The 18212-nt window shown below is 35.4% G+C and overlaps 1 protein-coding gene across 2 annotated transcripts in view; it reads left to right on the top strand.

Moving 5' to 3' along the window:
- Positions 1–18212, top strand: part of LOC132152200 (pre-B-cell leukemia transcription factor 1-like) — a 73422-nt gene that overhangs the window by 50856 nt on the left and 4354 nt on the right. Inside the window, exons 3-8 of one of the 2 annotated variants that reach the window (XM_059560988.1) lie at positions 3916–4160; positions 10109–10299; positions 11858–11993; positions 14128–14287; positions 15514–15626; positions 17777–17866. In XM_059560988.1, the coding sequence (XP_059416971.1) occupies positions 3916–4160; positions 10109–10299; positions 11858–11993; positions 14128–14287; positions 15514–15626; positions 17777–17866 (935 nt within the window). The remainder of the gene's footprint in view (positions 1–3915; positions 4161–10108; positions 10300–11857; positions 11994–14127; positions 14288–15513; positions 15627–17776; positions 17867–18212) is intronic. The other variant, XM_059560989.1, reaches the window with a different exon arrangement.

Below are 18212 nucleotides of genomic sequence, written 5' to 3'. Positions count from 1 at the left end.
GGAGAGCTGGGGTTTTTCTGTAAGATCTGCTTCATTAGCTAATTATTGTATTATTATTATTTTTTTTTTATAGAAACCTAAAGTCTGACACATTGATTCAGAACATCTAAAAAAAATATTTTTTTATTTTATTTTGTTTTAATTTAATAGAAGCCTAAAGTCTGACACATTTATTTATTTTTTTACATTTTTTAAAAAAAATTTTAAGAAAATGTCATATTCTAGGTTTCTAATAAAATGAACTTAAATCTAAAAAATGACAATGAAAACAAAAAAAGCACCTTTTATTTCAAGAAAATGTCTCTAAGGTTTAAATTAATTTAGGAATTGAAATGTATTTTTGTTTTGTTTTATTTGACTATTTTACTAAATGTGTTTTTATATTTTATTTTGGTTTTGATTTTATGATGAGAGCCATTATGCTTTACATGTGCTTGTTTTACTCATTTGACATGTTCATCCTCTAGTGTATCCGCTGTATGAAGAGTAGCTGTGCTCTCGTCCTTTGCTCCTTTGCTCTGTGTAACAGTCAGCTGTCACTGAGGAATGACGGGATCCTGACGGTGTCACAGCCGTGTGTTTTCCGGGTGAACCGCGTCAGCAGCGGTTTGTGGCGAGCATGTGTGACACTATAAACAGGTTCAGGATGCGAGATCACCACAGTCCGTTCTCTTACAGTGCACTTGTAAACCTGACTTTTGGTGTTATAGTGCCTGAAGCATTGCTCAATACGAGCTCATGAATCCACTCCGACTCTCCATAAAAGATTTCACGCTTGTATGTTCAGATATTATGTATTCTTTCTGCTAACTTTTGATCCCGTGCCATTTGTATTCTTTCAAATGAGGGTATCGTATTGCGTTTGGCTCGGGGGGTTCGCTCGGTGTCCATCAGCTTTTGGTTTTTACAGACTGATGGTGGAGATTCATCCAGCCAAGTCAAATAAACACCCGCGAATGTGAAACCAGCTCTTGGCAGAGAGGAGCCTCGTCGTTTCGCGAGCTGGGAATTTTTATGTTCCATTTTCACTTGACAGTCTAGACGTTTTATAACGTTGGGAGGAATTCTGTTGGCCTTGAGTTTCTGTCAAGACTCTCTTGTGCTCACAGTCCTGGTTTTAAGTGCTGTAAAACGTGCTAAACTTGTGTGATGGGTGCGTTTCAGTCCTTATTCTCTGGTTTTTGGATATTGTGATAGAAGTCAGAGTGTCTCAGTACTTTAGAAAGTTCAGATTTAAAGGCACAATATGTAATTTTTCTGCTTTAAAAATAGCAGAAATCACTATATCTATGTTATATATTTTTTTTAGTTGTGTATTATCCCGACAGTTTCCACGAACTTTCAAATCTGGAGAAAATTATAGTTTAATTAGAAGAAACGGCACGTTTCTTTATTTCCGTTTTGTTGCCCGTCTATGGCGTCATATAAACTTTGACCCCTCTAGTTTATTTAACCTCCTGCGGAACCCGGCGGAACGCTAAATACAAAGGTGAACAGAAGCAAAGAAGAGACGAAGAAGAAAAAGTAGTAGCTAGCCTTGATCGAGACTATTATATTTTATATTTATATTGTTTATATTCGTATTTATACCTCAATCAATAACTTAGTTATGGATCATGATTATGCTTTGCCTGCACGTTCTGTGAAGCGCAAATGTACGGGTGAAATAAATGACCCGAGAAGGTTTTTGGACAAGAGAAGAAACAAGACACGGGTAAATATTATCTAAATATTATCTAGCTGGATAAAGTAGCTTCAAATGCAGTTCACGATCTTGTTCGATGTCATAGTATAAACGTAGGCGATCGTGTTTTTTTTAACATATATTACTACTAGCTAGATGGAATATTGATTTGATAAGGGTCTGATAATTCATATATCTCTCCGTTCGAAAAGACGTGATTGTCAAAATACTAAGTTAGAATGAGTGCGGAATACATGTACTTCTCGGCGATGTCATCACTGCTTGCACACGCAACCAGGAGGCAAAAGACCCGCGCTCTTCGTACCGGAGTAAAGGGTTTAGGCTAGTAGCATAGTGGTGGTGTTGTTGCTAGTCAAAATGCCAAGGAGTTGTTGCGTGGTCAATTGTACTAACCGAGCCAGTGCTTTGTGTCAGATGTTCACAGTATGTCCAGATTTTGATTCGTAAACAGTTGGACATTTTACATAATGTTATATTAATATGAAACACAAACAAACAGATCCAACTCTGAAATTGCAATTTATTATTGAGTCAACAAGAAATTACAAACAATGCGAAATCCATGTTAATTACAATGTTGTCTTACTGAACTCGGCATAACAGATAGCAGTTTTCTGCCTCCTGGATGTGCGCGCATCAGGTGTTGTTTGTATACAAGAAACCGATGAAATCAAAACAGATGAAACAAATCCCACATACTTGCGTGAAAACATATATTACCTTGGCAATAGTTTTTAAAGGGGTCATATATGTGTTAATGTATGTTACGGTTAGGGTTATTTATTATTATTTTTTTATTTAACATTTTATTTTATTTTTTATTTATGAATCACTCTTTAAATCACACCTTGTTCAGTACAGCTGTTATTTTTCTATGCTATCTGATTTATTTTATTTGTTTATTTTATTTTATTTTTATATAAAATAAAAGGTATTATATTATAAAACAGAAGGTATTTTATATATATATATATATATATATATATATATATATATAATTGTTTATTTTTGAGAAGAGTAATTCTATTATTTATCTATTATTATTATTGATTTAATTAGTTTCTATTTATTTTGATACATGATGCTAATCCGTGTTATCTGCGTGGCCTGTGAGATATTCCCCATCTGAAGCCATACATTTCATGTTGGATGAATTATGTTTGGTAATGAAGCAGGATGGTTCTGTTGCCCGTGAAACTCAGAAACACAGAATCTCGCATTCGGGCTCCTGCAGGGTCCCAGCCGTGAACTCTTGACCTTTCCAGCTCGCCCAACAGCCTTCATATTTTGACTTAAGGAGGAGGTCAGAGTCACGTCCCCCTCCCAAATCCTCCCAATGGCCATCCAGCCGGCCTCTTTCTCACCGTCTGAAACCGCGCCGCAGCGGTCTGGGGTTAATGCCCCGCTGCACAGCTTTGTCTCTGGATTAATGAAGTGAAGACAATCAGCGTTCGCGCCGAAGATGACCATCCCACCACAGCCTTAACGTCTCCGAGTGGCTTTTTTTGCCCATGTGTCAGAACTTGTGAGGAAATGACTACATCTACCTCTGCCTTTCTAACTGGATGTGACGTTAGATGAAAGACGAGAATGTCACTGATAATTAAAATGGAAGGGAGATCAAACCTGGCAGCAGGATCGTGTGCTGCTCAGAGCTGAATAAGCTGAAAAAAGCCTTTTATATTCCACAATTCAGTCTCTGAATTTATATTTACAGAGAAAACAAGATGTCGGATTGTATTTTAAATTTGAACTGTATATATATATATTTTTTATTGCATTACAAAATTAAAATAATTATGCATAATAATAATATAAATAATACATATATTTTATATTTATATACATTTCTTTCTATTTTATTCCTGTGTGTGTGTGTGTGTGTGTGTGTGTGTGTGTGTGTGTGTGTGTGTGTGTGTGTGTGTGTGTGTGTGTGTGAAATCTAAGCACTCAGGCCCTCTAGTGTCAGAGCAGGAGAGCGCAGGGATGCTGAGATTTACAGCCACAGAGCTTTATTGTATCATCATAAAACTTGGCAAAGTCAACTGCACCCTTGGCCGTTTTTTTTTTGTTTCAGACAATTCATCAGAAAGAGCGGATCCTCTGTGGATCGATGAGACTGGACCCGTCGTGTCAGACTCTGCCATCACAAGGTGCATCCTGGGATATGAACCTGTTTGAATAACCTTTCCGTGCTTGTTTCATTACAGTGTTGAGTATCCGTGGCGCTCAGGAGGAGGAGTCTCCCGATGCCCAGCTGATGCGATTGGACAACATGCTGCTGGCGGAGGGCGTGTCCGGGCCAGAGAAAGGGGGCGGGTCTGCGGCAGCTGCGGCGGCGGCGGCGGCATCGGCTGGAGTCGGAGCCGATAACTCAGCCGAACACTCAGATTACAGAGCCAAACTCACCCAGATCCGCCAGATCTACCACACCGAGCTGGAGAAGTACGAACAGGTCAGTTCGTAAGTTTGTATTAGCAGAAATGCAAAAAAACATACTGACAGACAGATTCTGAAAGCTTCTAGCACTTTTACAGGGGATGCTGCTTACTAACAATAATATTAGTGAAAACTGTGCTTGAATAACTCAATTTGAATTTTATTTTATATCATATATTCTAATATTATGTGTGTATATATATATATATATATATATATTATAAAAGATAGTTATATAAATATAATTATTTACAATAATATTGAACTTATAGTGATAATACTGAACTGAATTGAACTGAGTAATGACTCTATTATCTTCTGCTTTAAACTGTTATTTTAGTATCCTTGATTTTGATTAATTTTTGTTACTTTAGTACGTCAAGTTAAACAAAATTAAAACGAGAAAATTGTATTTTATTTTATTTTATTTACATTTCAATTAGCATTTATTTTCTTTCAAGTAAGCGATATTTTTGAATGGTTTTTATTTTAGTTTCATAAATAAATATATTCACTATAACAACCCTGCTATTTACAGTCGGATAAAATCGGATTCATAAATTGATACATTTTACAACATAAACACTGTTTTTTTTTTTTTGCTTGTATAGCTATGCTATAACTCTGAATTTGTGAGGATTTCACTGATATATTAAACATCATAAAACTTTGATATACTCAAAACCAGAGAGATTTTTTGACTGATAAAGTCATTTTTATTTTATTTGGATAAACATTCACTGAAGAATCGTGTGACGTAACACCAGCAACGTATACACTTCAATTTATCTCATCAATTAGATTAGTGCAACATCTGTTTGACTGCTCTTGTTATACTTTAATGTAGTGTGTGTGTGTGTGTGTGTGTGTGTGTGTGTGTGTGTGTGTGTGGCTCAGCAGGCAGCCTTTCCATCCCAGAGTCTGTCAGATCAGATGATGATGTGAAGAGTGTGTTTGAGATGCTCTGGGTGCTTCAGCAGCTCAGATGTGATTTCACACACACACAAACACACACACACACACACAAACACCCTCCTGTTTTACTGTTTGAGACGCCTCACAGAGGTCTGTCCGGTGGCACTGCTGACAGCCCAGCGTTCCCACGCTCATGGAAAACCAGGAAGTAGCAGAGAATGTTCAAAATGTGATGCAGGTTAACAGGGTTGAGAATTGAGAAAGAAATACAAAGATTCTGATTCCTCTGATTCTTGTATTAGTTTTAAGGATACACACGCTTTACTAAAGAAAAATGTTCTTTTTGGTAACACCCACTGCAGGGTTATTAATCTTTGTTATAAATTATAAAATAAATTAATATTATTAGACTGTTTTTGTTAACTGAAAAATGCTAAAATAAAATATAAACATTAGAAGAGAAATTTTAATGTATTGAAGTTAGTTGCCAAGGCAAGATTTGAAAAACTAAAATTATTAACTGGAAAATAAATAAATAAATAAATAAATAAAGCTGAATTAAATTGCACATTATATTAAAAAATAATAATAATAATACCAATAACAAAATTATAATTTTTAACTAAAATAAAAATGAACACTGGAAATAAAACATTAAAAGTATTAAAGAAAAACTATAATAATACTAAACAAACACTGATCCACAGAACTTAGTCGTTTATAGAATTCTTGGTAACACTTTAGTTCAGGGACCAATTCTCACTAATAACTAGTTGCTTATCAGTATCCATGTTACTGGCATATTGGCTGTTTATTAGTACTTCTAAAGCACATATTCTGCACAACCATAATCCTACCCAAAATTAACAACTACCTGACTAAATAATTAATAAGCAGTAATAAGGAGATTATTGAGGCTAAAGTTGTAGTTAATAGTTAGTTAACAGTGTTGCCAAGGCAAGATTTGAAAAACTAAAATTATTAACTGGAAAATAAATAAATAAATAAATAAATAAATAAATAAATAAATAAATAAATAAATAAATAAATAAATAAATAAATAATAAATAAATAAATTTACAGCTGAATTAAATTGCACATTATATACCCAAAATTAACAACTACCTGACTAAATAATTAATAAGCAGTAATAAAGAGATTATTGAGGCTAAAGTTGTAGTTAATAGTTAGTTAACAGTGAATATTGGACCTTAAAATCAAGTATGACCAAATAAAAATAAAAAAATTAACTTGGGCTGATTCAATGAGTGATTCGTTAGACCGATTCAAACCAGTCGCTCGTGAGTTTTAGACAGATTTCTGAGCCTTTTAGTTGATTTATTCATCAGAAGTGATGGGTTGGTGAATCAGACGGCACTGCTCACGCTGTGTGTGTGTGTGTGTGTGTGTGTGTGTGTGGTTGCGTGCAGCTAGAGAGGACAGTGCAGAAGAAAGCCGCTTCGGCTATTTGTTGTCCTGTTGTATCATTTCACAGCGTCAGAGTCTTTCTGTCAGACCGCAAGCACAGAACTCTGGGAGAAAACAAGCTCAGCTGAACATCATTTCTCTGGCCGGGTTGCTGTGGAGTAGAAGTGCAGAATACACTGTCAGAGTAGTTTAGTACGGTGCTCCAGCTGAACTTCAACTATTAACAGAAATGTTCATGAAAACAGAAGCTTCTGGTATTTTTTTTACATTTTTTTTTGTTAAATTGTTCTTGTGTTTCAGACCTAGTAATAAAATCTAAGGATGTCCTGAATTTTTCGCTTCAAAATCCTGTATTTTCAGGAAGATATGTTGCACCAGGTCAAAAAAAAAAAAAAAAAGTTGCATTGGTGTAGAAGTCACATTTTATTATTACATTCAAAAATAATGTTAAATACCAGTAAATGAAATGACACGTTAACAGACGTTATTAACCTGTTAACTCTCACTCACATTTTTGAACTTGAAAGTGCATGATCCAAATCTACATTTTTATAATTCACATTAAAACATATAAAACATTTTGTAACATGATATTGATGTACCATTTTCATGGTAATGAAAGTTTGAATTTAAAATGGGTTTTAAAGGATGAATTTTGAGATTTTATGTTTTCAAGTCATATATAATTTCTGATGATTTCTAAAGTGTGGTAGAGAAAAGGCAACAAAGAAGTCTTTTTTTTTTGACAAAGGTCAAAACTCCTGTTATAATGTAGGGTTTTTGGGGTGCACTCTTGCCATAAATTAATCTATTACTTTTCCTACATCATTTTTAACAAAAAAGATTGGTCAAATATCAATTAAGGAGTCTCAGACCTTTCCAACGATATATAGTTTGTCACGATTAGATTAGGATTTAATTGTAATATAGTGAAGTAAACGTAGGTGTCCCACCGAGGGGCCGGGTGACAGTTAACAGGTTTTAACTCTATAAATGTGTTTTAGTTGCTCTCACTTCACAACCAAACCTTTAATTCCTGCAGAGTTTAGCCCTAAGCATAACCAAACACACCTGAGTTTGCTGATCAATGTCTTCAGGATTGTTAGGAAATCACAGGTAGGTTTGTTTGATTAGGGTTGGAGCTAAACTCTGCAGGAAAGTGGATCTCGCGAGCCAGATTTGAGGATTAGTTCATTTCCAGAATCAAAATTCCTGATCATTTACTCATCCCCATGTCTTCCAAGATCTTCATGTCTTACTGTCTTTATGTATGCTTTATGTTAAGAAAATGAGCGATGGTTTCTCTAGATAAGAGCCTTATTCCTCGGCTGGGATCGTGTAGAGCTCTTTAAAGCTGCACTGAAACTGTAATTTGACCTTCGACCCGCCGGTCTTCATTGAAGTCCATTATATGGAGAACAATCCTGGAACGCTTTCATCAAAAACCTTCATTTCTCTGCGACTGAAGAAAGACAACAAGATGAACATCTTGGATGAGATGGGGGCGAGTAAATTATCAGGGATTTTTATTCTGGAAGTTAGCTACTCCTTTAAATGTGTTATACAAAAACAATTGTGCTCACGTACTAACCTCATTCAGCATGAATACAAACGTGCATGTTTTGCGTTTTTGATGTTAATTGCATTAAATAAGTTGCTTTGGAATATATGTTGCATCATTCCAGGCGAATAAAAAAACGTGAGATATTTTGGGAAATATGGTACTCAGTGGCTTGAAATTAAACCTTTTTTTATTTATTTAGATTTTTTTTAATGATTAGAAATTCTTGAAGGAAGTTCATTACTAAATTAATTGCATTATAATACTAGTCGCTTTGGAATATGAGTTGCAGCCCGTTTTAAATTCTAAAAAAAGTGATTCTGTAAATACAGTAATGCAAGGGCTTAAATTAAAACTTTTGGTTTGGAATCTTTTTTTAATTTTTTTTGTTTTTTAATGATTAAAATACAGAAGGGAATACTATATATTTTAAGAGTGTGTGAATGTGTTTTGTGTGTACATGACTGGTGCTGAGATCAGGCTGCCGTAGGACTGGACTGGTTAAAGCCATCACGTCCTGATGAGCATCATTCATGTTTAAGTGAGAGCATCAGTGCCTTCTGTACTGGCTCTCAGTGCGGTCAGACAGTAGATCCATCGCTGATGATAAAGCGTACGGACAGAGGAGAGGTGATGTACTGAAATGCATTCTGGGACAGGGCCAGGTGTCCTCTGTTTGTTTGTTCACAAAAGGACATTCATAGCTGTCATAGAGGACCGCACACACACACACAGACGAAAACGCCCTTCATCATCCGCTCTGTAACTGTTGTTGTGGTCTTCCCATGACACTCTCTGCTCTCTCACTCATCTGTTTGTGTCGCTCTGTGAGTAATGAGAATCTTACGCCAATGAGGCCATTTCAGAATTAAGTCACAATATTGTAAGTGTAACGACTCTGTCACCTTCATTTTTATGTGTGATTAATAAAGTCTATGGAGGAATGAGGGCTCGGGAGATGGATGAGTTTTTATAGATATCACTGCATTAAAATACATAGACAGCATGCACACTGTCATACGTTCAGCAACATACTCTTCATTCAGATTTCATATGTGGATCTGGAATAGCGATAAATTATTTTTGCTGTTTTTATTATATTTATCAGAGGTGATATTTATTATTATGATTGTTGGTGGTGTTCACAATGAAGCTCCAGTGTATCATTTCAAATAGCATGGAAACATTTGGTGTACACTACTTTTGGATGGGTGTGATTTTCTGTTTTTATTTTCTCTTTAATGTCTAATGCTCTCCACGGCTGCATTTATTTGATCAGAAATACAGAAAAAAACCCTGTAAAGTTGTGTAATATTATTACATTATAAAATACCTGTTTACAATTGACATGTATATTAAACTGTAATTTATTTCTGTGATGCACAGCTGTATTTTCAGCATCATTCCTCCAGTCGTCTGTCACATGATCTTCAGAAATCATGAAAATATGCTGATTTGCTGCTAGAAAGTTCAAAAGAGCAGCATTTATTTAAAATAGAAATCTTTCCTCACATTATAAATGTCTTTACTGTCGCTTTTGACCAATTTAATGCATCCTTGCTGAATAAAGTTATGAATTATTATTATTTATTTTTTTATCTAAGATTTTTGAATCATAGTAGAAAATGTGGATAACTGTTTAGTACTTTTGTAACCAGGCATAGAAAGTTTGAACTATTTTATTTTATAAATTATACTTACGTAAGTCTAGCATTCTGTTTTTAAAACTTTGTTCTGCTTTGACCACTAGAATTAAACAGGCTGTTGTTGTTTCTGTATGTAAATGAGCTCCGTTAACCATCTGTTAACCATCTGTTAACACTGATGATTGGCTAGTGACAAAAAGTTACTTAAAACTCTACTGAATTGTTGATATGCAAAGGTGGGTGGTCACATGTTAATGAGCTCACAGTTGTGATGTCATAACCTTTATGGTAACTGAATAAGTAGCTAAAAGTCCTGACTAAACCCTGTTTTCCATGATATGAGCCCCTGAACCTGTTTCTGTAATCCGTATCTTGTTATGGTAACATGCATGTGTCTGTGTTTCCCTCTCTCAGGCGTGTAACGAGTTCACGACCCATGTGATGAACCTGCTGAGAGAGCAGTCTCGCACACGGCCCATCTCACCCAAAGAGATCGAGCGCATGGTCAACATCATCCACCGCAAGTTCAGCTCCATCCAGATGCAGCTCAAGCAGAGCACCTGCGAGGCCGTCATGATCCTGCGCTCCCGCTTCCTCGATGCCAGGTCCGTGCATGCTGCATTTGTTTCATGCATTTGAGCACAAATCCACTCGTAATCAAACTCCGTGCTCTGATTCTTTTCTATGTTCAGCGCTAAGCCTGTAACTATCACATCCATGTCAGCAAACGCTCCTGCGCTTTATTTGCACACGTTTGATTTCCTGTTTCCCTTTAGTGCTGCATCCATACCCACACACGCTTTGCTATGTTGAGTCCATCCCTTTCTCAATGTAATCGCTTGTTCTCTTTGAAACGTGCCTGGGATTTGCATACATTTCTGTGTGGATAAATCACGCTGGAAGCCTGGAGTCGGAGGCATAACATTTAAATGAGCTTCATGTTTCCTCGAGCATGCTCAGTTCCTCTGATTAATCCTCTCTCTGGCTGAGACCATGCTGGGCTCATTTGCATTTAGTGAAGAGGGGTTTTGGGGAGGAAATCGGCTCACCCTCTGTTCCGGCCCTTCAGTGCTGCATATGTAACAGCCCTGAGATGAGCTCTTAACCCATAGATGAGTGATGCTGAGAGGAGGTTGAATTCATTGGCACCCATAGCTCAATTTACGCTGGTTTTAAAGCTCTTCTCTTTGAGGATGTGTGGGGTCTGCTTTATTCTTCCTTTCATGCATTGAAGCATCTGCCTGCTGGATTTGTCTTTGCACACTTACATGAAATGGGCTGCAAAATATGGCCTTAATCTATTAAACCAAACTAAATATTACTTGTGCTGCTTTAATTTACATGTATTTCATGTTACCAATTTAGATTGGGATTAATATGTTGTTGTTGTTTTTCCAGAAAACTTTTAAATAAAGACTATAATTATAATACTATAATGCAATAAAATTCAAATAATAAAATAGAATGATTTTGAAATGAAATGATATCACATGAATTGAAATAAAACGTATTTAAATAAACAGGTAACAGTGTTGCATATTCAGTTTAATTCAATCTATCACTCAGTATAAAGTAAAATTAAAGTAAACGTAAATGAATAAAAAATGAATTTGAAATAAAATTTATAAAATGGAATGAAATATAATCAATTGAAATAAATACGTAGATATTCAGTTTAAATCAGTATATTTCCCAGTATAAGTATAAGTAAATGAAAATTAATTAAAAACAGAAAAATAATATAAAATTAAATTAAATAAATTGAAATACATAGGTAACAGGGTTGCATATTCAGTTTAAATCAAGCTATCTCTCAGTTGATATACAATTTAACAATCATTATTGATCAAATTATTGTTTATTTCCAAAAAAAATAAATAAATAAAGAACAAATATTTGTTTGATAATTTTTCTGACAGTATTCGTGGTAACAGGGTTGAATAGTAGCTTTTACCTTTCATTTGCTTTTACTTTGTTTACTTTATACTTATAGATTGATTTACTTTTCATGCTAGGCTTTATGATTTATCCAACTTTTAAATTTACTCTTTCTATATTTACCAAAAAGCATGAAGTATATGCAACAATCAAAACAGCACAAATTCTGCCAAGAAGTCCAATTCTGATTTGTTTAGTTTTGTGTTGCTCTCTCTGTCTGAACAGGAGGAAAAGACGAAACTTCAACAAACAGGCCACAGAGATCCTGAACGAATATTTCTACTCTCATCTCAGTAACCCGTATCCCAGCGAGGAGGCCAAAGAAGAGCTGGCCAAGAAGTGTTCGATCACCGTCTCGCAGGTACGACTCTGAAGACCATCCGTTCACTTCATTAATATAGTACCCACAAATCCTTCTACTGCTCTCTCACAGTTCAGTGATAGTAATGGTTCTTTAATATTCAGTATGGCATGTTGAGCATATTTATATACCATGCAATTTAAAAAAAAAATACCAGAGAGAGTAAAAATGCTGTCCAGGTAGGCAGCTCGCCAGATATTGAGACACATCCAATGTTTGTTTCTACCTGCTTTGCATGTAAACTATATCAGTAAAACACACGAGAGTTCAGCCTCGTGCAACTTGAAAACAAAATCATTTGCAGCATGGCACCGCATGCCTCTTAGCATTTTTCATCTGCTGCGCTAAATGCATAATGCTTTCTAAACTATTTAATAAATTTAGCTGAAATGATTGTATGATGCATTTAGGCCTGGTTTAGAGTCAGACTCGTGGGATGAGTGATGACTGCCGCGCTCTTTGTAATATAGAAACACCTTTAGCCTCTCGCGGGAACAGGAAGCTTAGCCGCAGGATTGATTAGCTTTTCATGTTAATGGTGTTTATCATTAGCGCAAAGCCTCATCCGCTGCTGTATTAGCCGTAATGGGCGTTTGTGTGTGTTGAGTGATTGCTGTCAGTGTGTGTATACTGTGATCATAGCTGCCAGCGTGTAAGTGATCATTTATTTTAATGTTAGTGTGTGTGTGTGTATGTTTGTGTCCATTATAGTTAGACCTCTGTCCTTGTGGCCATCACAAATATTGTCAATAGCATCCTTCATTGTCGTGAAGTCTACCAGCCGCTGTTGCATTTTGGTCATATGTGCTGTGATCAGAATATGATATCACAATAAAACTAAAAATCAAAAATATAGGCTCTTGTGCACGTTTTAGTCTACGATTTGTAGTATCTTGACATGAAATATTTTTTTACTTTTTTAGCAGTAGTTCAAACTCTTTTAGCAAAGATTGCACATCAAGTGTGTAATTGCTTGTGCATTTCATTGTTTTGCACTGCAAAAAAGTATCGCTCAAAAATTGTAAAAATTTGTAAGAATTTAAAATTCACAAATCACTATAAAGAAATGGCAAGTAAAAGACTGAAATAGCATTTTTCGTGCTTTCGTAATCTTAGTTTTAATTAAAATTATGTTTTTTTTTGTTTGTTTTTTTACAGTGCTGTTTCTGCCGGCCATTGTGGAGGTGTTCATGCAGAATTTAATTATTATTTTTTATAAAAAAATATTTGTTGACGCACGGAAAATACTATTTCAGTCTTTCTACTTAAAATTTTCACATGGAAATTTTACATGATCTCACTATGTTGTGATGCTTTGTTTTAATTTTTTGTCAAAAAAAATATCTGAACTTGTAACACTTAGATTAAATAATGAATTTAAGAAGAAGAAAAGTTTAAAGGATTTAAAATTGTGAATGCATTGAACTATGATATTCAATGCATTGTGTGTACAATATACACTACTGTTCAAAGTTTGGGATCAGTATGATGTTTTTAAAAGAAAATAAATACTTTTATTCTCCAAGGAAAACATTAAATTGCTCCAAAGTGACAGTAAAGGCATTTCTAATGTTACAAAAGATTTTATTTTAAATAAATGTTGTTCTTTTGAACTTGCCATTCATCAGAGAATCCTGAAAAAACATTAATGTTCCCACAAAAATATGAAGCAGCTCAACTGTTTTCAAGATTAATAATAATCAGAAATTATTCTTGATCATTAAATCATCATATTAGAATGATTTCTGAAGATCATGTGACACTGAAGACTGGAGTAATGATGCTGAAAATTCAGCTGCACGTGACAGAAATAAATTAGATTCTAACAGATATTCACATAGAAAACAGTTATTTTAAATTGTAATAATATTTCACAATTTTTACTGTATTTTTTTTTTTAAATGCAGCCTTGGTGAGCAAAAATCTTACCGACCCCAAACTTTTAAATGATATACTGTACATATTTGCGTACTACAAATGATTATTGCATGATGTAATAATGTGTGACTAGTGTGTCATGTTGCATCTAAGAACCTGTTTATTTTTTTCCATTGTCCTTCATGGTTTGCATGCATGGGGTTCAAGAGGACACGGTTTTGGAAAACACATGTCTTGACAATGTTTTTGTGGGCAGGTTTCCAACTGGTTCGGAAACAAACGGATCCGATATAAGAAGAACATCGGAAAATTCCAGGAAGAAGCCAACATATACGCGGCCAGAACGGCTGTGAACGCAGCGAGTGTGTCGGCACATGGCAGCCAGGCCAACTCCCCATCCACTCCAAACTCAGCAGGTGAGACCGTATAAACTCAGTCTACACTCATTCCCATGATGCCTGATGAGGGGCGGGACTTCATACAGCGTACAGCTGGAGAGCTGATGTCACAATGTGTTAGACAAGAAGACTTTTCTGTATGTGGAGCTGAAAACTATTGAAATGTTTTCACCTGAAACAGGACGAGGGCTCTGTGGGTCACAGCATGTCCTGCTCCTGTCTCCACTCGGAGGAATCGTCTCGTTAAAACACACTGCTTTGTGCTCTGTTAAAGCTGTGAGAACATATGACCATAGACAAATGAAAACAAGACAATACATCACACTGTCAAAATATTAAACATACACTACAGTTCAAGAGTTTGGGGTCGGTAAGATATTTATGTTCTGGAAAAAAAAAGTTCAGCAAGGTTGCATTTATTTGATTTAAATTATGTTATATTGTGAAATATTGTTACTGTTTCTAATATTTAAAACTACTTTTTATTTTTATTGAATTTATTGTAAAATGTAGTTTATTTCTGTGATGCACAGCTGTATTTTCAGCATCATTCCTCCAGTCTTCTGTGTCACATGATCTTCAGAAATCATGAAAATATGCTGATTTACTGCTCAAGAAACATTTCTGATTATTATCAATGCTGGAATATCAAATATCAATGAAGTTGTGCTGCATAATATTTCTGCTTCCACCATCATACATTTAAGTTTTTACAATTCTTTGATGAATAGAAGGTTCAAAAGAACTGCAATTATTTGAAATAGAAATCTTTGTATAACATTATAAAAGTCTTCAGCGTCTTTAAAAAATTGTACTGACCCCAAACTTTTGAATGGTAGTCTAACTTTAGTGTAAAAGTTATTGATTCTTATGCAAATGTGAATGTTGACTCAAGATTAATCAAAGATTTTACACGTCTTCCTCACAAACATGTTTTTTTTAGATTAAAATGGCTTCGGCTCTCTCTGAGTCTGTTGTCTTGAAATCGTATTGCCATTTGACTGAAAAAATAAATGTTATTATTCTAAGCTCAAGCCAAATATGCACATATCTGAGTTTTTATCTGGCATTAGCTTTCTCTCTCCTGCTTTGCAATTCTTGATCTTTGTCTTCTTTACGGGCTGCCGGATCTTATGCTCTGAAGAGCTTATCTAACTATAACTCTGTATTTCTGCTCTCTTGAATTCTTCAGACTGATTTCTCTGGCTTGTTCTGTCTCTCTTTCGTGTCTGTGCACCTCTCAGGTTCTGCTGGCTCTTTTAACATGTCAAACTCTGGCGATTTGTTTATGAGTGTTCAGTCTCTGAATGGGGACTCGTACCAGGGCTCTCAGGTGGGAGCCAATGTGCAGTCACAGGTATAGTGTCTCTAATTCACTAAACAACCCTTAGCGCACCAGCACACACACTACAGCTCATGTCATGGGGTGTAGCAACATGCTAAACATTTCCAGTATGTGTGTGTGTTTTAAGTAAAATCATGATGTAGGAAAATAAATATGTTTAAAAGATTTTCTTCTTTAAGGTATTCTACATTTCTGTTTCTAAAGCTTGTGAACTGCCTGTCTGTCTACTGCCTACATAGGAAGCTGACTGAAATTGAACCTGATTTGAAACGCTCTACATAGACAGTTGTGGTCGACCGATATATGGCCAAGGCCGATATATCGGCCGATATTTGTCCTTTTCCACACTCTCTCTCTTCTTTGTCGTCATCTAACAAGGATAGAAGTCTGTCTAATAATCATATAGAACGGTTAAACAAAGGAATTAATGTATACAGAAAGTATTATAATGATTGCTTTTATATTAGACCTATCAGTATAAGAAAGGCAAACATTATAATACTTTCTCATTTGCCGTCAGCATTAAGCAAATATGCATTTATATCATTTAAACAAATCTTTGAATGACTAATGAACATTTAATTTCACAAACCTTGCAAACTTAGTCAAATCCAGCTGTGAGATCTTATAAAGTGTGCATTTTTAGAGTGCTCTGTTGGTTACAGTGTTTACTTTCTTTTAATTAGATTTTTATTAAATATTGATTTATTTGTGAAAAATGCTGTCATCTAAAGTATAAGCATGTTTCTTTTACACATTTATTTTTTAATCCATTGTCAAATCATTTATTAATTATATCTGCTTTATATCGGATATCGGCTGATAGACAGTAGTGGTCAACTGATATATCGGCCGATATTGGAATTGCTTTTGTTATTGGCCATAAGCCAAAAATGACTTTTATTTTGACAGCGCATCATCATTAGTCAAGAAGTTTACAAAATGAAATAAATTGTTTATTATACAGATACATTTTTTTTGTCAAGTGCAAATTTTATCATATGAATGTATAAATACGTCAAATAAATATAAGTTTAATTTCAGCATTTGTTATGCATGAGCTTTGTATCTTTATATTAAAATATTGACTTTATATTGGCCACCCTGCTCTCTAAGATTTCGGCATCGGCAATCAAAAAAAATCTATATCTGCTAATAGACAGCAACTCAAATAATTACTTCTGTACAGTTACTAATGAATTAAAGCATCAACATACATTGTGTAAAATATTAACAATTTGGTCATTTTAAATTATATCTGAACCTTTCTATTATTAATTGCATGACATTTACAATGCCATTCAAAAATTTGACATCAGTAAGATTTTTATTTATTAAACAAAAAAAGAAAAAAAAATATTCATCATGGTTGCATTAAATTGATCAAAAGTGCCACAAAAGTTACAAAAGATTTCTGTTTCAAATAAATGTTCTTCTGAACTTTGGTCATCAAAGAATATTGAAAAAAATATATATATGTATATCACAGTTTCCACAAAAATATTGGGCAGCACAAGTGTTTTCAACATGGATAATAATCAGAAATGTTTCTTGAGCAGCAAATCATCATATTAGGATGATTTCTGAAGATCATGTGACACTGAAGACTGGAGGAATGATGATGATAAATTCATCGGCACATCACAGAAATAAATCACATTTTATAATATTTTCACATAGAAAACACTTATTTAAATTTTTTTATAATATTTCACAATTTGTACTGTATTTTTGATCAAAGAAATGTAACCTTGGTGAACAAAGGTTGGTGACCATGTCTTACTGGCCGCACACCTTTGAACAGTAGTAGTCAACATTTCTCTTGTTTTGTCTGCGTTTTTGGATGATTTTTGTTCTAATAAATTCTGAAATCCACAATGCTACTGTAGATTTGCCCAAAATTGTATCTTACAAGGCAGCAAATGGAAAATGCTGTCTAGGTAGGCAGCTCACTAGGCTTCAGTGCAGAGACATAGAGACAAGGCTTTGTAATGTTTTATTGTTCGCGTGTCATCATGTGTTTGTACGTCTGTCTTTGTGTCATCTTTTATTGTTGTTTGTTTTCTTTGACCTTGCTTTCTTCTTTGTCATTTCGTCTGACTTTGCTTTGTTCGCGTCTCGCGTGCTCTGACCTTGCCGTGTTGTTTTTTGTGTTGTTTCAGGTGGATACCCTTCGCCATGTTATCAGCCAGACAGGAGGATACAGTGACGGCCTCGCAGCAAACCAGATGTACAGTCCGCAGGGCATCAATGTAAGGCGAGAAAAAAAAAAACACTTCTTTTTTTCCCCCTTCCTCTGGTTTTGTCCTCTACCAATTATTTCAAAGCCATAGGGCTCAGAATGCCACTTAGTGCGACTTGTCTGGGAATCCTGGTCACTTAGTTGATTGCCTGTGTGTCGCGAGCGCCACGGGCGGCGTGCTGCCCAGCGAGACGTGGACACGAGAGCGGCCCTCGTCTGTCTGAACCCATCACATCCAATCAGATCGGCCGGCACCTGCAGCCACGCGCCCCGCTGAAGGGAACAGGTGACACCGGCTGCAAATGTATGGCCCCTCGCCGTGCCCCAAAGTCACCTGACTCTGATTATCCCCCCAA

Source organism: Carassius carassius, chromosome 10 (assembly GCF_963082965.1).
Source record: "Carassius carassius chromosome 10, fCarCar2.1, whole genome shotgun sequence".
Lineage (NCBI taxonomy): Eukaryota > Metazoa > Chordata > Actinopteri > Cypriniformes > Cyprinidae > Carassius > Carassius carassius.
Note: the sequence above shows the minus strand (reverse complement) of the source record. Positions and strands in the feature narration are given on the sequence as shown.